This window comes from Giraffa tippelskirchi, chromosome 5 (genome assembly GCF_054371585.1).
Source record: "Giraffa tippelskirchi isolate mGirTip1 chromosome 5, T2T-mGirTip1v1.2.pri, whole genome shotgun sequence".
In the NCBI taxonomy this organism is placed as follows: domain Eukaryota; kingdom Metazoa; phylum Chordata; class Mammalia; order Artiodactyla; family Giraffidae; genus Giraffa; species Giraffa tippelskirchi.
In genome coordinates, this window is record NC_137279.1 from 172,717,067 (window position 1) to 172,741,560 (window position 24,494).

The 24,494-nt window shown below is 55.3% G+C and overlaps 1 protein-coding gene across 3 annotated transcripts in view; it reads left to right on the forward strand.

Moving 5' to 3' along the window:
- The window catches only part of TRABD2B (TraB domain containing 2B), a 225,357-nt gene extending 204,560 nt beyond the window's left edge, over positions 1 to 20,797 (forward strand). The window contains exons 4-6 of one of the 3 annotated variants that reach the window (XM_081485180.1): positions 2,498 to 2,588; positions 6,153 to 6,422; positions 15,463 to 15,936. In XM_081485180.1, coding sequence (XP_081341306.1) covers positions 2,498 to 2,588; positions 6,153 to 6,422; positions 15,463 to 15,682 — 581 coding nt within the window. In that variant the 3' untranslated portion in view covers positions 15,683 to 15,936. Of the gene's footprint in view, positions 1 to 2,497; positions 2,589 to 6,152; positions 6,423 to 15,462 lie in introns of all 3 variants that reach the window. The other 2 variants (XM_081485179.1, XM_081485181.1) reach the window with 2 other exon arrangements.
- The last annotated feature ends 3,697 nt before the right edge of the window (positions 20,798 to 24,494 follow it).

Consider the following 24,494-nt stretch of genomic DNA (forward strand, 5'->3'; position numbering starts at 1 on the left):
AAAGGATGTTCACTCCTCCTGCCTCTTAGGACTTTATTATAGCCTCCCTGAAAAGGCAGCCACAGGGATCCAGGCCCATCTGACATATAGGGAAACTGAGGCAGGTGGCAGGGCAGCTGATTGCTTAGGATCATGTACGGGAGACTCACAGCCTTGGCAGAATCCTCTGTGTTCCGCCCTCTCTAACGCTCGGTCAGGTGAGCCTCACTGACCTCCTAGTCTTTGCACATGCCCTTACCCCTGCCTGGAACATCCCGCCGCTGCCCCACTCTCATCCTCACCTAGCTAACTCTCATCCCATCCCTCAGCTAGCAATGCCTCCTCCAGGAAGTCTACCCTGTCCCCAGGTTGAATTAGAGGCCTCCTCAGTGCCCTCACCACCTGCTGTGCTTCCCTTAGCTTCGTGCATACCCCGGATCAAAAGACCTTGATTCTCAAGACCGTGAGTGCCTTGAACAGGTCCCTACCTGTTCACCACCATCTAGCTCTGGATATGCACTCGCTCAGTGTTTGTCAGATAAATGCAATGAATAAGTAGAGAAGAGGAGGGGGAGAAGGAGGGAGAGAGAGCACAATTTCATAAGGGTCTCTGGAGTCAAACAAACACCTTCCCCGTGAACGTGGTAGCCAGGGGAGCCTGTGGTGCTGCCCAGTCCCTCCCTGTCCACAGAGATACTGAGAGTGTCCGAGTGTAAGGGGCTTGCCCAGGGCCCCAGAGTGAGGGCAGGGGGTTCCATCAAAGACACTTGTTCCCAGACCTGTGGTTCACAGTGACGCAGAGGTGGGATATCAGGGACTGTGGCAGGTCACCGAGAGGGAGACTATTAGGTGGGGGACTTGCTGGGGCGTCTTGAGGCCAGCCCAGAGGTGTATGGCTGGCGGGGGTGCTACCGGGTTCACCGCCCCACTCCCCCATCCAGCTACTGTGCAGTCCCAACCTCCCTCCCTCCGTTCCCCAACAGCCTGTCCACCTCCTGTGCTTGCTCCCTAGATCTCCCTGGGGCTGTCAACATGCTGACCTCCCAGCTTCCCACCTGTCACCATCCATCACAGGCAATTAGAGTGATAGTGCAAGAATTTCCCCTCAGGTTCTGTAGTGAATGGTGAATAGGAGAGGAGCAAAGTGCCCACGGGTGTGGGGCTGCAGGCAGGACTCGGGCTGGGAGGGTGCAGGGGCCACCACCACTCTGCCTACATTGAACAGTGGGGAGACTGAGGTCCAGCTTGGAGGAGGGGCTGGCCTGGGGGCCAACTGCCAGCAGGGACTGGCCTTTCGAGGAGTCTCCCTAACTGGAACCTAGGAGAGCCTCCACCGTATTCCCAGATCTCAAACCAGGATCCCGCCCGAGGGCCAAACCTGGTCTCATCTGGGGCAGTGGGTCAAATGATTCACTTATGTATTCTCAGGGTCTACCCCGGGGCTAGTCACAGCAAGTGTGTCATAAAAGTCTGTTGGATGAGTGGTTAGTGGGTGGAGGGTGAGGTGGAGACCAGCCCCCTCCCCTTCCAACACACATACGTGCGTGCTAAGTTGCCTCAGTCATGTCTGACTCTTTGAGACCTTATGGACTGTAGCCCACCAGGCTCCTCTGTCCATGGAATTCTCCAGGCAAGAATACTGGAGTGGGTTGCCATGCCCTCCTCAAGGGAATCTTTCTGACCCAGGAATTGAACCCGTGTCTCTCCTGTCTCCTGCACTGGGAGGTGGGTTCCTTACCACTGTTGCCACCTGGGAAGCCTCTTTCCCAACACACAGAATCCTACTACTTTCTCCTTCCCCAGAATCTTACACCTCACTGAGTCTTCAGGGACCACCCTAGGGCCTGGGTCATAGTATGTGGTCCATAAATATTGGATAGATGGTGAACAAATGAATCTTCAAAGTCTTAGATCCAGACAACACATACTGAGCATGTGTGAGGCAGTGGCCACGTGGTCTCTGCCTCTTGGATTCTGGTGAGGAGACAGACATGCACACACAGAACCCCACCTCCATTTCCCTGCTACGGAGGGAGCCTTGAGTTGCTGGTGGAACTGACAAAGATGAGCCGTAAACCTGTTGGACCTTGAGGCCTATTGGAGGAGGTTTTCTCAGAGCTGATCCCTGTGTGACTCCTGGAAGCTGTCCCTGCCTGGACAGTCCACGGCTGGGGTCAGCTCGATGGTGTGGGGGACAGTGATGCAACAGGAAACACGGTGAGCCTTTACTGCATGCCAGCCAGTGTTCCTAGAGTCCTCACAACAACCCTCGAGGCTGCTAGTATGATCATTACCACTTTACAGATGGGAAAACTGAGGCACAGGGCGGTACAATGGATGAGCAACAGAGCCGGGGTTTGGATGCAGGCAGGGTGGCACCGGCCCATCTTCCAGCTACACCACACTGCCTTTCAGGGAGTCTGGCCCTTGACTTTGGCCTAGGCCATCGGCCTGAGGCTCTCTCCAATCACCAGGGACCAGGTATGTGGCTGAGCCCACTTCGTCTCTTGTGTTCCAGGTCACTTTCTGGGGAACAACACGGTCATCGATGTCCTTCGGCAGGCAGGGCTGGAGGTGGAGCACACGCCCGCGGGGCAGACCATCCATAGGTAAGCGGCCAGGGCCTCTGGGGGCGGGGGACTGGCGGGCCCACTGCTGCCAGTCCACAGGCCATGCCTGACCACATGCTGCACGGAGGGTTTTACCCTGCCTTCCTGCTCAGGCCTGCAGGGCAGAGTCATGATGAAGCCTCTGGGGCCTCCTAGGGACGGGCCTTCACCAGGCACCCAAGAGTGGGGGCTAGGCTGGAGGTGGGGAGACCGAGAAGGAGGCTGGTGTGTAATCCTGGCAGGAGGTCAGGACAGTAGGGAAGAGTGGAGGTGGGAATGGGCGGAGCACTAAGTTTTGAGAGATGTTCAAGATTTAGAGACTGGTGATCGGTGGCGTGCAGGGACTCTGTAGGACTTCCGGGTTGCTGCCTAGAAGACCTGGTGGATGCCCAGGCCTTGAATCAAGATGGGGCGGTAGTGACAACACGCAGTGGCCAGGCCTCTTCCCTGAGTCTCAGCCCCACCCAAACCTTGTCTTCATTACCTGCTCTGACTATACCTGCTTGTTGCTGTCTCTTGGCCGGGTCTCTCACCTCTGACTTTCCTGCCAGGGCATACTCACTCAGCCCAAAGAGCCAGATAGCGGCCATCCTCTCTTCCTGTGGGGGTTTTCTGTCCCCCTCTAAGCTGGAAGCCAGCTAAGGGCAGAGGCCAACTGGGTTTACCTGTGGTCTACAGTGCCAGCACCAGGCTGGGCACAGAGAGGTGTCAGCGCATGCTGGGCAGCCCTGGAAGACAATGACAGAATCCCAAGCCAGGCCAACCTGAGCAGGAGCCTTCCTCACAGTGATGGCCAGAGCGATTTAGGCCCTTGTCCGTGATGAACCCAGAGTCCAAAAGAAGCTTGAATAATCATGTGTGCGTGCCTGCTAAGTTGCTTAAGTCGTGTTTGACTCTCTGTGACCCCATGGACTGTAGCCTGCCAGGCTCCTCTGTCCATGGGATTTTCCAGACAAGAATACTAGAGTGGGTTGCCATGCCCGCCTCCAGGGGATCTTCCCGGCCTAGGGATCAAACCCACATCTCTTATGTCCCCTGCATTGGCAGTTGGGTTCTTTACCACTAGTGCCACCTAGGAAGTCCTGAATAATCCAATGTTTATTGACTACTCACTGTGTACTGGGTTCTAAGTGCTTTTAGCTTATCAAATCTTAACGACAACCCCATGAGGCAGGAACAATGAGTATCCCCTTTTTAAAACTGAGGCACCTGAGGCCCAGAGAGGTGAAGCCGCTTGCAGAAGGACACAGAGCTCCTTTCAAAGGGAGTCTGGCTCTACGGCCTTCCTGAGGTCTTCACCACAACTTGTATTCCCTCAAGGGCTTGAGGTGGGGCTCAGGGGTGGGAGGTTCTCGGAAATGACTGTGGCCTTGCTCTTCACTCTGCAAAGCTGGGCCTGGAGCCTGGAACATCTGGTCTCCCAGCTCCAGGCCTATGCCCTCCTGTCTCAAACCTTGGACTCCTCTCCCTTCTATCTTCTGAGTCAGCCTGACCAGATTGCTCTTCCTGACTATTTGAGCCCAGCACAAATCAGTCTGTACTGGGTCAAGGGTAGGCGTGTGCTTGAAGGGTAAGGGACCCGGGTAGCCTCAGGGACAAGGCCCTCCTCAAGCTCCCCCTCCCCACAGGCCCCAAGGACCTTCACCTCAAAGCTCATTGTGTCTGTCCCGACAGGGCAGGGGGTGCGGGCAGCTGAGCAATGCTGCCTCGGCTCCTATTCATCTCAGAGCCCAGGCAGTAGTGGGGGGATGCCCCCATGGACCCTGGCCCACTCTCAGCCTGAGTCTCCGCTGAAATCCTGCGGGTGGGGTGAGGGGGCGGGGATGCCGAGGAGGCCCCAACAATAAAAGCCATCATCGACCACAGGTGCTTCCTGGATCCATCTTTTTGTCTGCCTGTTTTGAATTATCTCCCCAGCAGCTGCGGCATCTCCTGAACCCTAGGAATCTGGGGTTGCCGTGGGGGCTGGGAGAGAACAGGCTGAGCTGATGGCCTTCTGTCCTTCAAGGAGAGAGAAATCCCTCACCCCTTTCATGCATGCAGGAATGAAGTCGGGGGACAGACTCCCCTGGGCACCACCTCGCCTTTACAATTCCTGGGACCATGCCCAACATTCCCCACAGTCAGATGTCTCCAGCAGGAGTTCCGTGTAGACCACAAGGAGGAAAGAATAAAAGAGAGAGGAGTGGAGGTGTTTCCAGGCTGAAGGGTGTCTGTGCACCACTGTATGAAATATGGATTCCACACCACACGTTTAATTGCACGTCAGTGCCTGCTGCAGTCAGCTGCATTTGCTTGTGGGTGACATTAAAGAGAGGCCAGATCTGTGCCAGGCACTATGTTAAGACCTCATCTCTCTCATCCTCATGACAACCCTATGAAGTGAGTAGTACTAACTCCCGCTTATAACCAACAGCTGCTTGGACGCTTGTGTCCCTGCCCTTAGCCACACAGCCTGGAAGGTGCAGAGCTGGGGAGTGAACCCACGTTAGAGCTCAGGACAGCTTGAGCTCTAACCTGCTCTAAGCTGTCCTGCTTCCCCTGAAAAGGTGCTCAGGAGACGAGTGTTAGACGTGTTAGACGTGTGTTAGACGCGTGTTGACACAGCAACAATGTTAATATTTCATATTTAAGGATGTTAATTACTAGAATGTTTCAGCTGCTCTTTGCCAGGCACCATTTCTGAGTGCTTTTGCCTTTGTTAACTCATAAGATCATTGTGACGCGGCTATGAGGCACTGGCTGTAATATCCCCATTTTGCAGAGCAGGAGACTGAGGTGCAGCACATTATAGTTAGGTAACTCACCTCAAGCCCCTCATCCAGAGCTTGTTGAATGAACAAGACCTTGACCAAGATCAGATACAGAACCAGATGCCCACTCAGGGCTCACTCTTGCTAGTCTCGGCTAAAATGTCACCAACAGGGACCAAATTGTCTTCCCTGCCAGCCCCCTCCCCATGGCCCACGCTGTCCCTCCTGACTCTGCTTTATTTTTCTCCTCAGCAATTATCACCATCTGACATCATGCACATTTTCCTCTCTTTCTCCCACTGTGGAATATTAGTGCTAAGAAGGCAGGACCTTTGCCTATTTTGGTCACTACTGACACTCACTGCCTGGAAAGTTCCTGGTGCAGGGTAGATGCTTAATAAATATTTATTGAATCAATATTGGGCTTCCCTTGTGGCTCAGCTGGTAAAGAATCTGCCTGCAATGCAGGAAACCTGGGTTTGATCCCTGGGTTGGGAAGATCCCCTGGAGAAGGAAAAGGCTACCCACTCCAGTATTCTGGCCTGGAGAATTCCATGGACTGTATAGTCCATGGGGTCGCAAAGAGTCGGACACGACTGAGCGACTTTCACTTTCACACATTGAGTCAATAAATGAAAGGAATCAAAGCTCTCTCTCTTAACACCAGGCAGTGATTTTCCTGGGCTACTCTCAGCGGGGCACCCTGACAGCTTCTCCTGCCATGACAACCCACCCACTGAGTTGCGTGCCCTGTCACACGTGAATGACATGCTCCAGTGCGCATGCCTCACCTGCCATTGCCCCTTTCCAGCCCTGTCGCCGGGAGCCCTGCACCTCCACCCGAGGGGACGACGGCGAGCCCCGCCCCAGTGACCCCAGCTGCTGCCGTGCCCGTGGCCCCCTCGGCGCCCCCCACCGCCCCGCCAGAGGAGGAGGACCCAGCGCTGTCCCCACACCTGCTGCTCCCCGACAGCCTCAGCCAGCTGGAGGAGTTTGGGCGGCAGAAGAAGTGGCACAAGAGGCAGAATAAACAGCAGCGGCCGCGGCAGTTCAATGACCTCTGGGTGCGCATCGAGGACAGGTGAGCTGGGAGGGCAGGTCTGCCAGGAGCTGGGCCTCTCCCTGGCCAGCCTACCTCAGACCTGCCCAGGGTCGGACGCGCTGTGTTATCCACAAGCCCGGCTCTAAGGAAGCGGGGCAGGCGGGTGCTCGATCGGAACAGGCTTGCCCCCTGTTCATCCTGCAGGGTTTGTGGAGCATGCTCACACCTGACTTTTCAGTTTCCCACAGTTAAAGGTAAGCGAATAGAAGCTCCCTTCAGGTGCCGTGGACAAAACTCTGCTTGGCCCTTAGCTTTCCTGGAGGCACCTGGGGTGCACAGCTGGCCCCATTTGTCCCATGGGCCAGAAGATGAAAGTAGGAGAAAGTGGAACAGGCTGGTTACGTTAGAAGGCTGTGAGCTCCCTGGACCTGGACAACCTGAGCAGCCAACACCCTGGCAGGGAGGCTGCAGGGGGTCAGAGAGATGGCGGGTGATGGCCATAGGCTCCTTCTGAAGAGGGGCTGAGAGATTTGTGATAACCTTGTTCAGGACTGGCGGGTGCTGCAATCGTCCTGCTGTATTGATTCTTCTCTGTCCTCTGCCCGTGACTCCCTGCACCCCTCCCTTGGCCTGTCTGTCCTCACAGCTCCTGCTGTAACCAAGATGCTGCCTTCCAATCCCCACCAGCAGGCCCAGCACTGAGTGGTCTCCCTAGATTCCACTTTGGGGCAGAAATCTCCACATCTGGTGAACAGTGTCGTCAGAGCAGCCAGGCTGTCCCAGGGAGTGACCGCCGGGGAGGGCAGAGTCTTGCCCACTGCGGTAGCCCAGCCCGGGATGTTGTGCCCAGCACCAGGCCCTTGGAGACTCAGAGTCTCCACCTGGACCCTAAAGATCACTATCTGGGGTTTTCCTCAGCATGCCTAAATAGAATCTCCTTGGGTACTTGTTAAATGGTATCCCAGGCCCCATCGTGGACCTGATATATGGGGACATGCTGCACCAGGGCCGGGAAAGCTGCTTGTTGAACGTGTGCTAGAGTCTTCTGAGCAGCTTTGGGAAACGTGGATCCAACTCTGAGTTTACCGATGGTGAACCAAGGCCTGGGGTGGGGGCTTGTCCGGGGTGGCACAGGAATTCCCTTCAAGATCCTCCCTCAGCCAGGTCTCTGAGTCATAGACAAAAAGCTGACATAGTCCAGTCCACAGCCTTAATGTGCGGCCTGTGCAATGTCTTAAAGAGCCCTCCAGCCAGTAAGAGTCGAGTCCATTGCTCATTTGGGCCTGTGTTGGCTTCAGAGCGCCTGCCTTGGGTTACTGGGAAACACGCTTCTTCAGGGGCCCCACGGGCCTGCCCTGCCCAAGGCGGGGTCACTGCTGTAGCTATATTGGCCTTGACACATTTGGCTCCTGTGCCCGGCATGGTCTCCCTCCTTCAAACAAGAGCACAGCGTTACCAAGAGCCGCTCCTCAGCCCTGGGGAGGGCTCGCAGGCCACCAGGGAGAGGCTGGCAGCCCATGAAACCCCCCAGTCAGGCCATTCACCCTGGGCCCCGATCAACCTGCCAAGTGACCAGACGTGGCCAGCAGTGCGTCCGGCCCTTGGGGTGACAGCAGGGAGGCTGGGCTGTCAACTCCAGCCACAGACCCCCAGCCCCTAACCACGTCTGAAAGGCAAATTTCAGCAAATGACTCCAAACGGTTTCCTTTTCACAAAATGTCTCTCTGGAATACAGAGCCTGGTTTCGGGAGAAGAAAACAGCTTTTCTTTGACTAGAGGGATCCCTTCTCAGTCCCAATAGATAAACTGTGGTTGGATAACTTTCTTCCATCTGGTTGGATTAGAGAAGGAGAGTTCCACCAACCGGCAGCCTGTCTGTTGCAAGTTTCTCTGCGTCACAGGGAAGCCAGCCCTGAGGGCCCCGAGGACCTAGGTGCAAGGGCCCAGCTTCCGTCACTCCCAGGTCTCACCCTACCCATCCTCATAGAGTTCCCAGGTTTCCCATTCTCCACGAGGGAGCAGAGGAGAGCTCTCTGGAGGGAACTTGGAATCCATTGCAGCCCTTCTGACAATACTGTTTACCTTGGAGCGTTCATTCCATTCAGGGTTTTCTCAAGCTTCCCCACCCTGCCTGCAATGCAGAAGACCCAGGTTCGATCCCTGGGTCAGAAAGATCCCCTGGAGGAGGGCATGGCAACCCACTCCAGTCTTGCCTGGAGAATTCCACGGATAGAGAAGCCTGGTACAGAGTCAGACACGACTGAGCACAAACTGTTGTCAGCCCCACTGGATCCATCCTCTGCTCTCCATTCCCTCTCTCTGACCTCATCTTCCACCCATGATCCTGCAGTGGAGTCTTCCCGGGTCTCCAGACCCCAGTCACGCCCCAGCACAGCGCCCTCCTCAGTCTGAGATTCTCAGTGCTTTCTCTCACCGCCGCACTCCCCACCAGCTACACTTGGATGCAGAGCTTTTGCCCTCCTCCTGTGGGACCCCTCAGGCCCTGGCCTGGCTGAGCTGCGTGCTGCCCCTCAGCGGACTGTGCATGGCCCACCCCCACCTTTGTCCTTGCTTCTCTCTCTAAGGGGGGGTGGGTGTGAGTGGACATTTGCTGAGCTCCTGCTGTGCCAGCTGCTTACATCCATCACGTCCCCCAGTCCTGTCAAGAGTCCCGGAAGTCAGCTTTGCTTGACTAAGGAGGAAACTGAGACTCAGTGAGGTCAGGTAACTTGCCCAAGACCATGTGTCAAGTCAGGTTGTTGTTGCTGTTGTTGTTGTTAAGTCAGCCAATCATGTCCGACTCTTTGTGACCCCATGGACTGCAGCACACCAGGCTTCCCTGACCTTCACCATCTCCCGGAGCTTGCTCAAACTCATGTCCATTGAGTCGGTGATGCCATCCAACCATCTCATCCTCTGTCTTCCCCTTCTCCTCCTGCCTTCAATCTTTCCCAGCATCAGGGTCTTTTCTAATGAAGTTGGCTCTTCGCATCAAGTGGCCAAAGTATTGGAGCTTCAGCTTCAGTCCTTCCAATGAATATTCATGACTCAAGTCAGGTAGGGCATCAGAAGCTGCAGCCAGCTCTGTCAGATGCTGAGAGTCACAGTCGTCCAGCACCGTACAGACACCCCTGCTGTCCTCGCCTGGCAAGCGTCTCCTTCCTCCTCCCCTTCCTCCCCACATCGTCTTCCCTGTGCTTCCCCTGCCCCCGGCTCCCACAGCCCCCCTCCTCACCCCACCCGCACCGACCAGGGATGCCTCATGGGTGCCCCTGTCCTGGCATGCTCTCACACAGACAGCAGTTCCTCACTTGTGTCTAGGCTGGGAGGCCCTGGGGACCAGAGCTGGGCTGGACTTCTCTGGGTCACCAGAGGCCTCGTGGGGCGTTTGTTGACTGCATGCATGAGTCAGAGAAGCAGAGAGAGAGTGGGGAGGGGGCCGAAGAGCCTGATCAGGACGCCACCTGGAGCAGGCTGGCCTCCCCTCGCCCCTCATTACCCCAGATGTAAACACGCCGAAGGAAGTTTAGAGAAGCAGCAGCCCGTGGCAGGATGATTTATGGGGACCCGAGGAAGGGGTGGGGCACATGTCCGCAGATGGTTGTGCAGCCATGGTGGAGCGCCGTCAGGGAACCCCCTGCGTCTGACAGCCGGATGGGGGGCAGCAGGGCAGTGGCACGACCAGCAGGGGGGCAGGTCAGGGTGGAGTCGATTCCCATGCAGGCTCTGTGCAGGCCACTGCCCCGATCGGTCGGATCTGGGACAGTCCTCGATCTCTCCTTTTGCACATTGAGTGCCTTGACTGTCCTCCGTAGGTCACACTGGCTCTGCTGTTCCCTAGTCCACCACTGGGCCACTGAGGGGGAGGTGTGCTTGGGGCGGCCGGGAGGAGTTGGATAAATGAGGGAGCAGAGCGCTGGGACAGTCATGAGGGAGCAGGTGCAGGGGAGAGAGCGTTTACCGAGCTCTGGGCATGGCCGGAAGCCAAGCGCAGAGGTGGGCGCTGTATGTGGTGGACACAGAGCCCTTCGGGGGCCACCACGCAGGGGTGGGGGTGCAGGACACACATGAGCAGGGGGTCATTGGCCTCCTGGGCCTTGGTTTCCCCTGAGGTTTGAGCAGATGGCTCAAGGCCCCGCAGAGGAGGAGAGAACCGTGTACTCTCACCCTGGGCCCCTGTGAGTGCACTGCACACTTCCCGCTGGCCTGCCGGCCTGCCCTGAGGTTCTCCAGCTCAGCTTTCTCGCAGTACAGCCAGGCTGTCTCCCAGGACTAGACAGGGTGCTCAGCATCTCTTCGTGATGCCAGGACCCCATCTGATCAGAGAACAAGATCACTCAGTGGATGGAATTACAGATGAATTTGGGCAGCATCCCCAGCCCCTCCTCGTCCTTGCTCTGAGGCTTAGAGTAAAAAGGTGGTACTTGTAAAGTGGTGAGCTGGCATCAGGCCACCGGTGACACTCAGGAACAGCTGTCCCCCCATTGGTGGCTGACTCTCAGAGTCGGGTCTAGGGCGCCACTCGCCCCATCCCCCAGCAGGAAACGGCTCCTGGGCCGTCAGCGCACCTCAGGCTTGAATGAGCCCCTGGGTGAGCAGCACACAGTTAAACAAGAATGTGATGGCCACATGCAGGGTGCCCAGCCCACGTCCAGTGCTGGTGGGGACTAGAGCAGGAAGAGCCTTGGATCAGGGCCGAGCAGGGGCAGCTCCCAGCTATGGTGCAGCTGAAAGAGCCCTGGAGCCACGGCCAGTCTGCCTGTGCCTGGCAGGGAATCCAGCCAGTGAGGGGAGGAAGGTCGGGGACCCTGAAGGGTGAAGTGACCCAGGGAAGCTGAGAGGAAGGTGAAGGCAGTCCTGACAGAGAAAACCATGTGGCCAGTGGCCTGGAGGCTGGTGTGGGCTTTAGATATCAGGACAGGGAGCTGTGGGCATACCGGTCACTTTAGATCTCTGCCTGCATCTGCCTGGTCTGCCCAGATGCTTCCAGCCTGACCACATCACAAGGGCCACACCAGCCAGCAGGGCCACCCATCAGCCAGGCCCTCATGCCTCCAGCTCCATCTCCATTGTGTCTCCTTCGAGCCCTCTGAGGAGCCCACCTGCTTGTACTGCAAGAAAGCCACAGCCCCAGGACTCCCCAGGCCAGTCCTGGGTGGTTCTTAGGGACGCTCTAGTGCCGGGATGGAGGCCCTACTCCAGGAAGCCCCGCAGTGGGGCCTCAGGGAAGCCAGCTGCCGCATCTCAGCCACCAGCCCTGTGTTCCTGTGCATTATACCTTAGGCTTCTGCCTGTGATCCCACTTCTGGCTTCTGCTGCTCGAAAACACTTTAAAGTCAAGGGTCTGTTTCTGCTCCTTCATTGTTCACAGGGATACTGAGGCCTCGAGGGCAGGACTTGCCCAAAGTCATGCAGGGAACAAGGACCTCCTGCTTTTGCCTTCATCCAGGCAGAGGGCCCTTGCTCATACCAGGGTCCCTGTCGGCTCCGAGCACACCCGGCCCTTGGAGCCAGCCATCTGCAGAGCCTGGGAACACTCGGGGTGTTTGGTTTGGCTTCGAGGCCACTTTGCCATGAGACAATTTTCCCCAGCATGGGCCCAGGGCAGGGCTGGGGTCTGGACTGGGGCCTGGGCTTTGTGAGCAGAGGGGGCCCAAGAGGTGGGGGCATCTGGAGAGGATTTCTGTCCACCACAACCCCCCCAGCAACCTCACTCCATTTCCCTGGGACTCCTTCCAAACATATAAAACCCCTACTCAGGCTCCAAGGGGGAGCTTGCATCTTTGGTTTTCAAAGTGTGAAAGCAAATGCCATTGGGCACCTTGTGAGACATAGTTTTCAAGATCTCTACTTGTCTTCCTTATTACAGGGGGCCTGGCTGCAGCCAGCTTTGGTTCCCATTCTGGGCATCCCTGGTGGCAGCCCAGCCTCCCTTCTGAGGCCAGCCTTCCTGGCTGCTTGAGCTGAAAAGATAGGGCAGCAGCTGGGAGGAACTTTTCCCTAGAAAAGAAAGGGAGGGAAGGGGCTGTGGTAGTGGCCCTGCTGGGTATGGGCAAGATACCCCTCCCAAGGCTGAGACCTGGGGGCGTCCTCTCTGACCCTGGCAAGCCTCCACCCGCAGGTGTGTGAGGACTCAACAGGAAGCACCACGCTTCACTCCCAGGCTCTCCATCTCCACAGTTAGGGATGGCACCTCAGCCCACCTGAGGCTGGGGAGGCAGACAGCCCATTGCACATCTTCAGGCTCAGTTTCCCCATCTTGGAAATGGGAATAATGAGATGACACGTGTATAGCATTGAGCACAGGGTCTGCCAGCATACAGGTAGTGCTCCATACATGGAGGACGCTGTTAGTGAGAGAGATGAAGAAGACACAAACGTAATAATCATGCTAAAAACAGCCAATGCCATATAGCAGTCCCAGTGCACCAGGCATTGTTTTGTACATAATACCTCATGTACAAAACCCACTCAAGCCTCATGTAGCAGAAATAGGTGCCAATGGCAGTGTGAATAGTGAGAAATATGAAAGGCTTCATAGGAGCTTCAACTCTTCCAGGGGTCTTGGGGCTTGGAGGACAGATCAAAGAGGTCTCCAGGTGAGGGGACATTGAATCAGGCCTTCAAAGGTGAGTCAGAAAATGGCAGTGACATTAGATGTGACTGGGGAGGGTAGTGTTCCTGAGAGCCTGGGAAGGTGAGGTCAGCCCACACCAAATCATGTGAGAGGTCTCAGGTGCTGCGAAGGCTGGCACGGGGTAGGAGGCAGGACAGGCTCGACTTGGGGGGGTTGTTATAAGCAGCATTTGAAGCCATCTGCCCCCCTTTCTTATGCCACCCACAGAATCTCTGTCCAGAAACACCTTCCTGCCATCAATGGTGCATAACAAGCATTTGCACCCTCCTCTCCTGATTAGTTCTCTGGGAATTTCTAAAGACAGAGGAACATACAGGTCACAACTGTAGAGTCCAGGGTGAGAAGAACCTCACACAAAGATGTGGTGGGTTCCTGCGGCCACAGCGTGACTGGGAGTGGAGCAGAGATGGAGGGTCAGGGCAGAGAGTGACAAGCCCCTTCTCTGCCGAGCACACACAGACACTGATCAGAGGTCCTGATCCATGTACAGGCAAGGATGTGCTTGTGACCCCCGGGCTCCTCTGCCCATGCCCCACCTCCCACCAAGGCTAAGCCAGGGTGGGTGAGAGGGTCCGGCTCAGACAGAGATGAGACTGGGCTGCAGCAGTGATGGTTACAGGGCTCACCACAGTGATGTAGCCAGTGGTTGGTGTCTCATGCCCAGCACGTGAGAACACAGCCAAGATGGCACAGGGACTCCTGGCTGACCTGGGGCGTGAGCAGCCCATCAGGGAGAGGGGGTAAGCACTGGAGAGCGGGCAGTGTTCCACAGGGAGGATCTTCCTGCTCTGCAGACAGCCAGAGAGGGCAGGCTCCCTGCTGAGCTGTCAGCTGCTGGTGAGCACCCACTGGGTGCCCAGTTCAGATCCCGTCCCTGACATGTGTTCTGGAGGGAGTTATTAATGCTTACCCTCTTTGTGACTCTGTTTCTTCACAAGTAAAATGGGATAATGCTCTTGCCTACTTCGTGGTGCTGTCTTGAGCATTAGCAGTGTCCTCCTGATGCTAGGAAAGATTGAGGGCAGAAGGAAAAGAGGGCGTCAGAGAATGAGATGGCTGGATGGCATCACTGATGCAATGGACATGAATTTGGGCAAACTTTGGGAGATGGTGAGGGACAGGGAGGCCTGGTGTGCTGCAGTCCATGGGGTGGCAAAGAGTCGGACGCAGCTGGGTGACTTAACAACAACAGCGTGCTGGCACAACTGCAGCAGGGCCCTTAGTGTGTATGCACTCTTCTCACCTCTGGAGATGCCCTCAGCCATAAGCAAGCTGGACTCACTGCCTTCACAGTGTCACCTCTTCCGCGAGGCCATCCTGGCTCCACACTGGGCTGGGGCCTCTCTGTGTGTCCCTGGCCTTTCCCTCCCAGCCTTGACCTTCTGGGGTGATGGGCCTTGTCAGATCCTCCACCTGCGTCTCCATCTGCCTTCTGCTGCCTGGGGCTGCACAGGGTAGGGGTCGGTCCATCAGCTGTGGGGTCTAGTCCTTTCCTTCATCCGGAGCCCTCTCCCCCTTGGTCTCTCTTTGACATGCCTCCGTCCTTGTCGTGTGTCTTCCCCAGTCCCTGCCTTGCCCTCTGCCCCTCTCTTTGTTCATCATTTTCTATCTCCCCAGGACCTGAGCCGGTAACCTGGTCCTGGACCCCCGCCCTCCCCTCCATTTCCCAATGCCACCAAGTGCTGGCCTTGGCCCGCCAGTTCCTTCTGTACTTCACCTCTTTTTATTTCTCTCTCTCACTGTCTTGTCTCTGTCCTTCCATGTCTCTCTCACTTGGGCTCTCTTGAGCCAAGAACCTCACCCATGAGCTCCCAAACTGGCTTCTGTTTTGATCAGTTCATGAGGGATCACCTTCACCAACACTCGCTGTGATTGTGCAGAGGTCACCAGGGCTTCTGCCCGCAGAGGCACCACCTCACTCCCTCTCTGAGCTGGCCTTGTGGAGCCTCAGTTTTCTCATCTGGTGAAAGGGGGCTGCTGAGACCCGATGAACATTGGTTTTGAGACCAGAGATACTGCTGGTAGTAAAGTGCAGACTCCCGGTAGGTGCTCAGTTAACAGTGGCCGTAGTATGTGGCGGCTGTTTGTGTATTTTTTTTCTGTTTACTTCAGACTGGGGAGGGGAGAGCAGCAGGAAGCCGGGGGTCCCTGCATACATAGGTGTGAGGGCTGCCTGCCGCAGGGTGACCCCAGATGGGTCTCCCCCACAACACTTCACTGCTTTCTGCCCGGGACTTGGTTCTCTTGAGTGGTCACACCTGAGGCTGGCCGTGCGGCTCTGGGCTGCTCACTTTCTGTGTCCGAGCCCTCTGTTTCCTTCTCCATCTTATGAGGGAAGAAAAACCAGATTCAACAAAAAGTTGGATCTGAACTCTAAGATCACAGCCCAGGACAAGGCTACTGAGAGGCCATTCCACATTCCATGTATCTCTCTCCCTCCAGCACCACAGCCTCGCCACCCCCACAGCCCTTCCAGACCACGCACAGCTCCAGGACTGCCAAGCCCCCCTTCCAGCTCTCTGACCCTCTCCAGCAGCAGGAAGAGCCAGGACCTGCCAGCAGCTCAGCGCTTGGCCACTCCCCGTCCACCCTGGGCCTGCTCCCTGCCATTGCTGCCAGCATAGTAGCCTCCTTCCTGCTGCACACCCTTGGACCGTCCTGACCTCGGCCGCATGCCTGCCCAGTGCAGAGAAAGAAGCCAGAGAAACCGACGGGAAGGTCTGCAGCCGCACCCACTGCCCCTGCCACCCTCTGGGGGTGCTCGACACCTCTTGGGCAGTCCAGACGGGATCCGTTAAAACACTAGAGCTTTATTGTACCTGACTTACATCTTCTTTTTTGTAGAAGGATCTTAATTTCCCATAGTGCTATGGGGCTCTTTTGTAAAATATGTGTCCATATTAAAAAAGAAAAATGTATTTATTCTACTGATAAAACTATTTTTATGTGGCCGATGTTAATAACTAGCCCCATCGCCAACCCAGGAGGTGAACCCAGGTTGCCAGGACGACTGCGACCTTGCAGGGACTGTGGCTTTGAACTGGCTTGCTCCTGGATCAGTGGAGTCCTCCAGCGTGCGGGTTAGGCTTCTCCCGCCATGGGGTCCTCAGAGGGAGAGGCAGGCAGACAGGCTTAGCTTTTGTGAAACTGGACTTGGGAGCCAGAGATGTGAACGCTGACGGTCCTTCCTTCCCCTGGATGCATCCTGGGGCTGGGAAGGTACTTTAGGAAAGAGAATGCTGCTATTTTGAAAACCCTGAGTGTCTGTGAACTGGCCCCCCAGAACTCTTGGTAAGTGTTCCGACCAAAGCACTGGGGTGGGGGAAGGGCTGTTGGTGCTGAGGGAGGTGGCCCTCTCAGCCCCAAGTGACAGATGGTTAAACTGAGATGGTTAAACTCACCAAAGAGAAGAAGGTGGTTGCCCAAGGTCACAAAGCAAGTGGGAGATCCAGGGTGTGAGTCTAGACCCCCTGTTCTGGCTGGTATCGTTAATCTATCTCGGCTTGTAGGAGAGGCTGTTGAAGTCATAACCAAATGGAATGAGCTGAGCCAAAGGACAGGAGTGGGCACAGAAAGGCAGTTTTAGAGACAGGGCCTCTAGGAATTCAGTGGTAATAATACTCATAATGAGAGCTGCCATTAGTTCAAAGTCTGCAGTGTGGCAGGCATTTTGCACACTCACTTTATCACGGATCCTCACGCCAGTTCTGTGAGATGTGATTGTCCCCATTTCACAGATGAGGAAACAGCCCCTGTACGAGATAAAGGGACTTGTTCAATGTCACCCAGCCAGCACCTGGCCCTAGATCAGTGTGATTCAAAAGCAACGCTTGTCTCTTGGACCACAGTCTGTCAGGTTCTCTTTGCAGAGGAAAGTTCCAAGGGAGGCCGATCTCACCCAAATGGGCCAGCACATGCTTCTTACTGCAGCCAAAGAGACCGCTTGGCTACAGTCATCATGTTGGTCCCCCGAGCCAAAGGGTTCTGGCAGCAGGCTCTGCCACGTGTCCCATGCCCCAACTTGTCTTATCCTAGAGCCAATGAGAGGCTTTCCTGCCAAATCAGCGAGGCTGGAGGATAGTTGTGATGGCCTGAAGAGACAGAGCAGCCAAACGAGGGCAGGCAGGTCACCAAGACTCAGAGAAACTGACCAGCTCCTCTGTCCCCAAGGTGGGAGCCAAGAAGACAGAGGGCCCAGGTCGACTGCGTCCCAGCCCCGAACCCTCACTGGGTTGGCAGCTCACTAGTTACAGAGTCCTGGAATGCAAGAGCAGAAAGGGCCCCTCGTTTGACAGAAAAGAAGAGTCTTGGGAAGATAAAGCCCAGAAAGACGAGGCGCTTTCCCAAGGCTGCACAACTGGGCAAGTCTGCTGACCCCCAGCTAGCTCAGTGCTCCTCAGTGACGCCACACCACAGGCTTCCCCAGCAGGCCTGGTAGTGTCTGATCCGCATCAATGCCATTGTGCCCAGCTTGGCAGCTGCCTCCCTTCTGAGACAGTAGGATTCTGGGCAACTCACTGGATGGTCAGAAGTCCCAGGGGCATCTTGGCAGGCAGCTGAATTCTTGTCAGTTCTGACCCAGATGAATATGTTTGAACTTGAGGCCTGGCAGGAGCCCTGAGGGTCCAGCCAGCCCCGTGGGTACCACACTGTAAGCTGAACTTGACCCCGGCCAAGGCTGGAGTCCATTTATCCTTGGCAGAAATGTGACTTCCTCTTTCTGAGCCGGAAGGGGCTTAGCTGACTTTTAAAGCAGGCTCAGAAGGCCTGTTGGACATCAAATAGATGGCACAGAGCGCTATTCGGATGAGATAAGTGTAAAGGAATTAGAAACACAGAGGCCAGATTTCCCTCTGTTCAGGGCAGAGTGTGGCATGCGCTGTGTTGAGATGGAGCCCGAGGTTAATTAAAGATGAAGCATTTGGTAAACAGTCCAAGCACCTGACCGCATGCCCAGATCTGTGCCAGGCATGGGGCCAAAGGGGTGTGATTAATGCAGTGTGTGATTATCAAACACACACGGTGCCAGGCTCTGTGCTGGGGCCAAATCTAGCCATCTTTCTTGGCCTAGAGGAGTTCATCATCAAGAGGCAACAAGCAGCCCAATCCCAGGTTCTTAGAAGGAACTTTACAGGGAATTCTGTCCAGGCCCCTGACCACAGGCAGGTTCCCCAGATCCCTCCTCTGAGCAGGTTGGGAGATCCCAAGCTCTCCCTCCACCAAGTACTCTAGTGTTTAAAGAAAGCCACATGAGCAGCAGACGGATGGGCCACCCGATCAGGTAGACACGTGCTGATGGGACAGCCAGAGCCAGTGTGAGTTAGACATCCGCAGCCCACATCCACTGGTCCCTGAGGAACCACCTACTGGCCAAGATTTGAAACTTACATCCCTCAAGCCCCCCCAAGCACTAGAGAACTTGCTGACTTATACCCCCAAAGACCAGAGGCATATGGACAGAAATCTGCACAGCTGGGGTGTTTGAATTCTCTCTTCCCAAGCCAGGGAACCATCATTCCATCCACAGTCACTCACATGCTTTGGAATAATCCGCCCACCACTGCCGACATTTTTTTCCGGCATATGATGTGTGCCTCTCCTCACAAAATGCCCCTGTTGCTCTGAGAGCATTGTTAAGATCCTAAGTCCTTGGCTTAGGACTATTACCTTTGACCTTGAAGCAGGCAGAGGAGATCAAGGACTGAGAGCCAGCATGTGCCTGGTGGCCCTGGGTCCTGTCCCCCAGAACAACTGACTGAATGTCCAAGGGGCTTTCTAGGTCAGGTCAGCCTGGTCCTGTCTCCTGATCTCCCTCCAGGCTGTTCTGAGCACCAGCAATCCTGTGAAGGCAGGGACCATGAAGGTGTACGAGTCAAGCTGCAGGAAGCTGCAAAGGGCCACCAAGGGTCCCACCAGGTCTGAGAGTCAAAGATCTGGAGTCTGTGAAGCATAGCCAGACTGAAGCATATTTGTCCTTCCCAGGACAGACAGGCTGTTTCACACGTGCTGTTTCCAAGGCCTGGAAATGCCTTTCTTTTACTCCTAACTGCTCATCCTTTGAGGATCAACTCAGATAGCACGTCCTCCAGGAAGCCCTCTGCACTGATGTGTCTCTGCTCTCCTATCATACTGTGAGCTCCTCAATGGCAAGGGTCTTGTGAATTCATCTCTGTATCATCACTGGACACAAAAATGGCACTCAAGAGATGTGTAGAGACGGACAGAGTAAGAAAGGAGTGAAGGAAAGAAAGGAGAGAGGCAGACCTTAGTTCTGCTGGTGGAAGGGTCTCCGCAAAGCCAAAGCTGTCATAAGATGGCAGGTGTCCCTAGAAGTGGTGAGTTTCCCATCAGGAGCGGTGTGTGAGCAGGGGCAGTAGGCCCACTGGCTGGAGATGTGGTAGGAGAGCTGAAGTCTTGGCAAGGCAGTAGGGTAGGGTCCCTCCTAGCTCTTTAATACTCAGGTTCTTTGAACATTGTTATTTTTCCAAAACTTCATCTAAGCAGCCAAAAAAATCACCCGGGCTGGCTCTCTAAACCAGTAAGTTTCAGAAATCAGTCCAGCCTCACTCCCGCCATCCTCCACCCCCATTCTTCAACAGCCCAGCCGGGCCTGATGCGAATTGGCACGCTTGCCTGCTGCCCTGGGGCAGGGGGACTTCTGGGCGGTGGGGCAAGGCTGAACCGGAACCCAGGCTCCTGCTCCCATCCCAGAACTCCCTCCCTCCCTGCCCCCCCGACAGTGGGGGAGAGAAAAGGGGGGGCCTGAGAACCAACTGAGCCCTGCCTGGCCCTTTCCCAGGAGCATCAGCACACCCTAAGCTCTCCCTCATGTGTATGCGCTCAGTCGTGTCCGACTTTGCAACCCTTTGGACTGTGGCCTGCCAGCTTCCTCTGTCCGTGAGATTTTCCAGGCAGGAATACTGGAGTGGGTTGCCATTTCCTCCTCCAGGGGATCTTCCTGACCCAGAGATCGAACCCATGTCCACTGCGTCTCCTGCATTCCTGGCAGACTCTTTACCGATGAGCCACCGGGGAAGCCTCTCAGCTCTCCCTGCTCTTTCTCCAAATGTAGGCTTTTCCTTGCCAGAGATAGCCTAGATACTCCTTCACTTTGCTGAGTGACCTTGGGCAAGTCCCTGCCCCTCTCTGAGCCTCCATCTCCTTATATGTCCAATGGAGACTTTGTTTCCTGCTTGAGGAATGCCATGTGCAATCTTGGGGCTCCACAAAGGTGAGGCATCCACCCTCCCCAGCCCAGCGCTTGGCTTTCCTCCCAGCACCTTAGGGCTGCCATGGGATCAGGAGCATGTGGCAGGCAAGGAAGGTGGCAGAGCAGCACGCCTTGAAGGGCCCCTCCATCCCAAGTCCCACTGCGGGAAAGTGGACTTTTGAATAAGACTCTCAGTCTAAGAAGTTTCTGGTGGGCTGTCAGCCATCTTGGGCCCCCAGTGGCTGGGGCGGCAGGGGCTGACTCTTGGTCAAGGGATGTTCTAGCCCAAGCAAGGGAAGCCAGAGCCCCTGTGCCATTCCTGGGCCTCAAAGAGATTGCAGAACATCCCGGCCCGACTCTCACTGTGTGACACAGCTTCAGATCTTAATGTATCGGAAAGGTATTCCTGATGTTGTGCTTTTAATCACCTCTTCCTCTCACCTCTGTGAATTATCCTGAAGAGTTCTTTAAGAATATAATAGAAGACAAAGAAAGATGCTATTAATGTTATTTTGCCAAAAATATTTTTGTAGCATAATATATTAATAAAAGATATGATGACTTCAACGTGACGGTGTCTCTGCATGCCAATGGCTCCCCCTCCTCCTGCGGGGGACCGTGTGGGGAGTCACCTTTGCTCAGAGGGCCAGGACCTGAGGCAGTGGTGCAGAGGACCTGGCATGGGCCCATTTTCCATGTAAAAATGCAGGCAGGTTCTGGGAGGGTGTTTGGGCAGGGGTCCAGTGGCTTGAGAGACTTCACACCAAGTGGGGTCTGCAGAGCCCTCTCCAGCCTTGTTCATCTGAACAATCAACCTGGAACCTGGCTTCACCCTTGGGGCCCCCTCTCTCACTTCTCACTCATCAGCATCTACTGATTTAACTTTGTTAACACTCTCACCTCTCTCCATCCCTCGGTGCCACCCTAGTCCAGGTGTCCTCACTCTCCCCTGCCAACCAGGGCTGTGTTCTCTCTGGCCCACTCTCCACCCACCACCCCTCACAACCCCGGCAGCCAAAGTGAGCTCTATAAACCACAACAATGACCACAAACCTCCCCAGCTTTTTCAAATTCATCCACGTCTTTACTGTTCCCAGTACCCAAGTCAAGGTCACACAAAGCACTCTGATAACCTCAACCTGCCCATGTCCCCAGCATGAAATTCACATCTTACCCATTCCTCTCCTGGTTTCTAGCACTGCAAGGTTGCCGGTCATCTCTGTGTTTTTTCAACTCACCCTACTCGTTTCCATCTTCTGCCTTTGCACACGCTTTCCCCCGGTGCTCCTTGTCTTTCTGCATCTCTACCCCTCATTCATTGCTCTTGTACATCCTGCACAACCCAGCTCCAGCGGTATCTGCTCCACGAGGCTTCCCTTAATCCTCAAGCCACGTCCGCCCTTCTGTCTCTCTGTCCCCACAGCGCCCCATTTGCCGTGCACCTGGGTTGGGCAGAAATGACCTGCGTGTGGCTGCCCTTCCCCTTGACTTCCTGAGGCCAGCACCGTGGGTGGTTGTCTCTGTATTGTCAAGGCACAGGATTTGACGTCTAGTGAGTGCTCATGGAAGAAAGATACAGTCAGTGAAGAAGGGGAGGAAGAAGAATGGGAGGGAAGACTTCAGGTAAATGATAGAGCTTTTGTATCAGATATCACCGTGTTAGCTGGCTAGGATCTGTACAAGGTGACCATGCTGTAAGGGTCCACCAGGGAAGAGGCATGGCCCCTGGGACTCGGCGGCAGAAGGGGGCAGGTCACCAAAAGGTTTGGAGTGGGCAAAGTTTCTAGTTTTGAAATCCCAGAGCCTTCAGCAGAGCCAATTCATTGACCACGGCTCATGAGTCCTTGCTGGCTCCTATGAAGAACGATGCAGACTGCACCTGGGCAGCCTGCCCCCGAGACAAAGGTGACGATGCAACTGCAAGCAAATGCTTATTGAGCATCCGTTATGCATCAGACAATGTTCCAAACAATTATGTCTTAAATTATTTTATTCTCTCCACTCTTCTTCCTTATCTCTAGTTTATAGATGAAATAACTGAGAGAGAGAAGTCAACTAACTTGCTCACAATCACACAGCTTATAAATGCTGGAGCCAGGACTGGAACCCAAGTAGTTAAGCTCTAGGACTATTTTCTTAACCTTTACTCAAGCTCTGCTGTGCTGGCTACAGCCTGTGAGGTGAGCAAGGAGGCCTCTGCCTCCCCCATCTCACAGGGCAGTGGTGAGGTTAGGTCCTATCTGAGGCCCAATGCAGTGAGCCTATTCTGTGTCCTGGAGCCAGACCAGACCTCTCTCCCACCCACTGACTCTGGACAGAGCTCCAGATAGGAAGCCTCCTGCTCCCCACCCACCTCCTGCCCCACCGTGATGGTCTTTAGAGTTGGCATCAATAGTTGGCATCGTAGCTGTAGCCTGTGACCTTGTGTTCTCTGCCCCTCGAGCTCTGGTTGTACTCAGGAAAGGAAGCCTTCATCTACCTACCTAGATGCTCAGTGGGAAAGTGAGCCCTTGTCCTTCCTTGGGGGATGTAGTCCTCAGTTCAAGAAGCTATGGCCCAGGAATGGGGTCTCAGACACTATGGAGTGAGTGACCAAGGGGACCAGGGACTCGTCAGAGCCCCTGACACCTTGCTCTCCATATGGCAGCAGGTGGCAAGAGGGGAGACCCAGCGTTTATATCTGGTACACTCACGTGTTTGCACCTCCTTTCCTGGGAGCCTTGCCCACCTCTCCTGCCCTGAGCTCTGGGCAGACTCCTGCTGACGTGCTCTTCCTGGGAGAAACCAGATGCTCCTTCTGATAATAGATCATTAGATTTGGGAGAACACCATCTCAGCCCCACCTGTCTGTAGAGTGGCCCCAGATAAGAGGCTTTCTCCATACAGCTACAAAGATCAGAGCTGGGTCCAGGGAGGAAACTACAGGGAGGTGGGGAAGAGCTTCCCAGAATCAGGACACAATGCTGAGGAGGTAGAGGGTTCTCTGACTCTGGGAGGTATGTGCGAGGGGCTGGGAAGTCTCCATGGAGAAGTGATCCCCACCCCAGGATAAAGGCTGGCTAGTTGGCCATCTCTAGCTCCCTCTGACTCTGACTCTTCTTTTTGATCTCTTCCCCTCTGGGCCCTTGCTCCCTCTCCATCTTTCCATGTCCCCTGAGGCCCCTCCTTCCTGGCCCTGAGCATCTAGGGCCCTGTAGCCCTAGGTTGGCCCTGTAGCCAACCCTGCAGTGGCACAGTGTCCACTGCACAGGGACCCTGTGCTGGGGACTGCAGGCCCTGCGCTGCAGGCTGTGCTGCTGCCAGCACTATGGCTGTGGGCAACCTCCGCCCCTCTCTGGACCTGTCTCCTTATTTACATGAAAGGAGGTGGAGCCGATTGTAGTCACTAAAATTCCTTTGAGAAAAAGAAACCTCCATTCTCATGTGGAGATATTCCTCTGTGGGTTCCTGAGGTAGGAAGGAGGTGGGGGGAAAATGATCTTTATGACCAGGGTAGCAATTCTGTCATGTTGCTTCTGAAATGGATGGCAAGAGAAGGAGGAAAGAGGAATGATGAGCTGGAAAGATAGAGAAACTGAGGGAAGTAGGCACAGCACCTCCTAGGCAGAGAGAAAACCTGCAGATAACAGTCATTTCCTGGCTGCAGCGAGAACCCCAACTCCTTCTGCTCTGCTGACCCCAAGTATAGCCTCCATTGCTTGTGACAATTTGGGATGAGGGGACCACGGAAGGGGCTTTTCACTGCCAGTTGACATGGAGTGAAGCAGAGGTGGAGAGGTCAAACAACAGGGAGCTGGAAGCCAGGAGGGCCACCTACCTGAGTATGAGTCCCAGGGAATCCACTGACTCTGGATGGGTCTGAACGTCAGCCATGGAGCTGGTGTCCAGGACGATCTTAATCAGGGATGTTGGAGCCAGAATGCTCTGGCCGTGTCTGGGCTATGAGTGGACACAAATCACAAGCTTAGACCTGCCCACCTTGGCTTCCCATGAGTTGAGGGTTTGGGGAGCTCCAGGGCTCACTGAACTGTCCAGGAATCAGCCTCCCCTCTCCCTACCTCATCATTACACACACACACCCCCCACTGGACTGCTGCAGCAGAGGTAGCACCCTGGCCTGGCCGATTCCTGGCAGAGTGGGGCTGGGAGGTGTGAGAGGAATTGGGGGCCTCCATCTGCAACTTGCTGTAGCCGGGAACCCAGGCAAGCCAGGCCAGCCACTGTTAAACGGCACAGTAAAAAGAAATTATTTTTCAGAAAATAT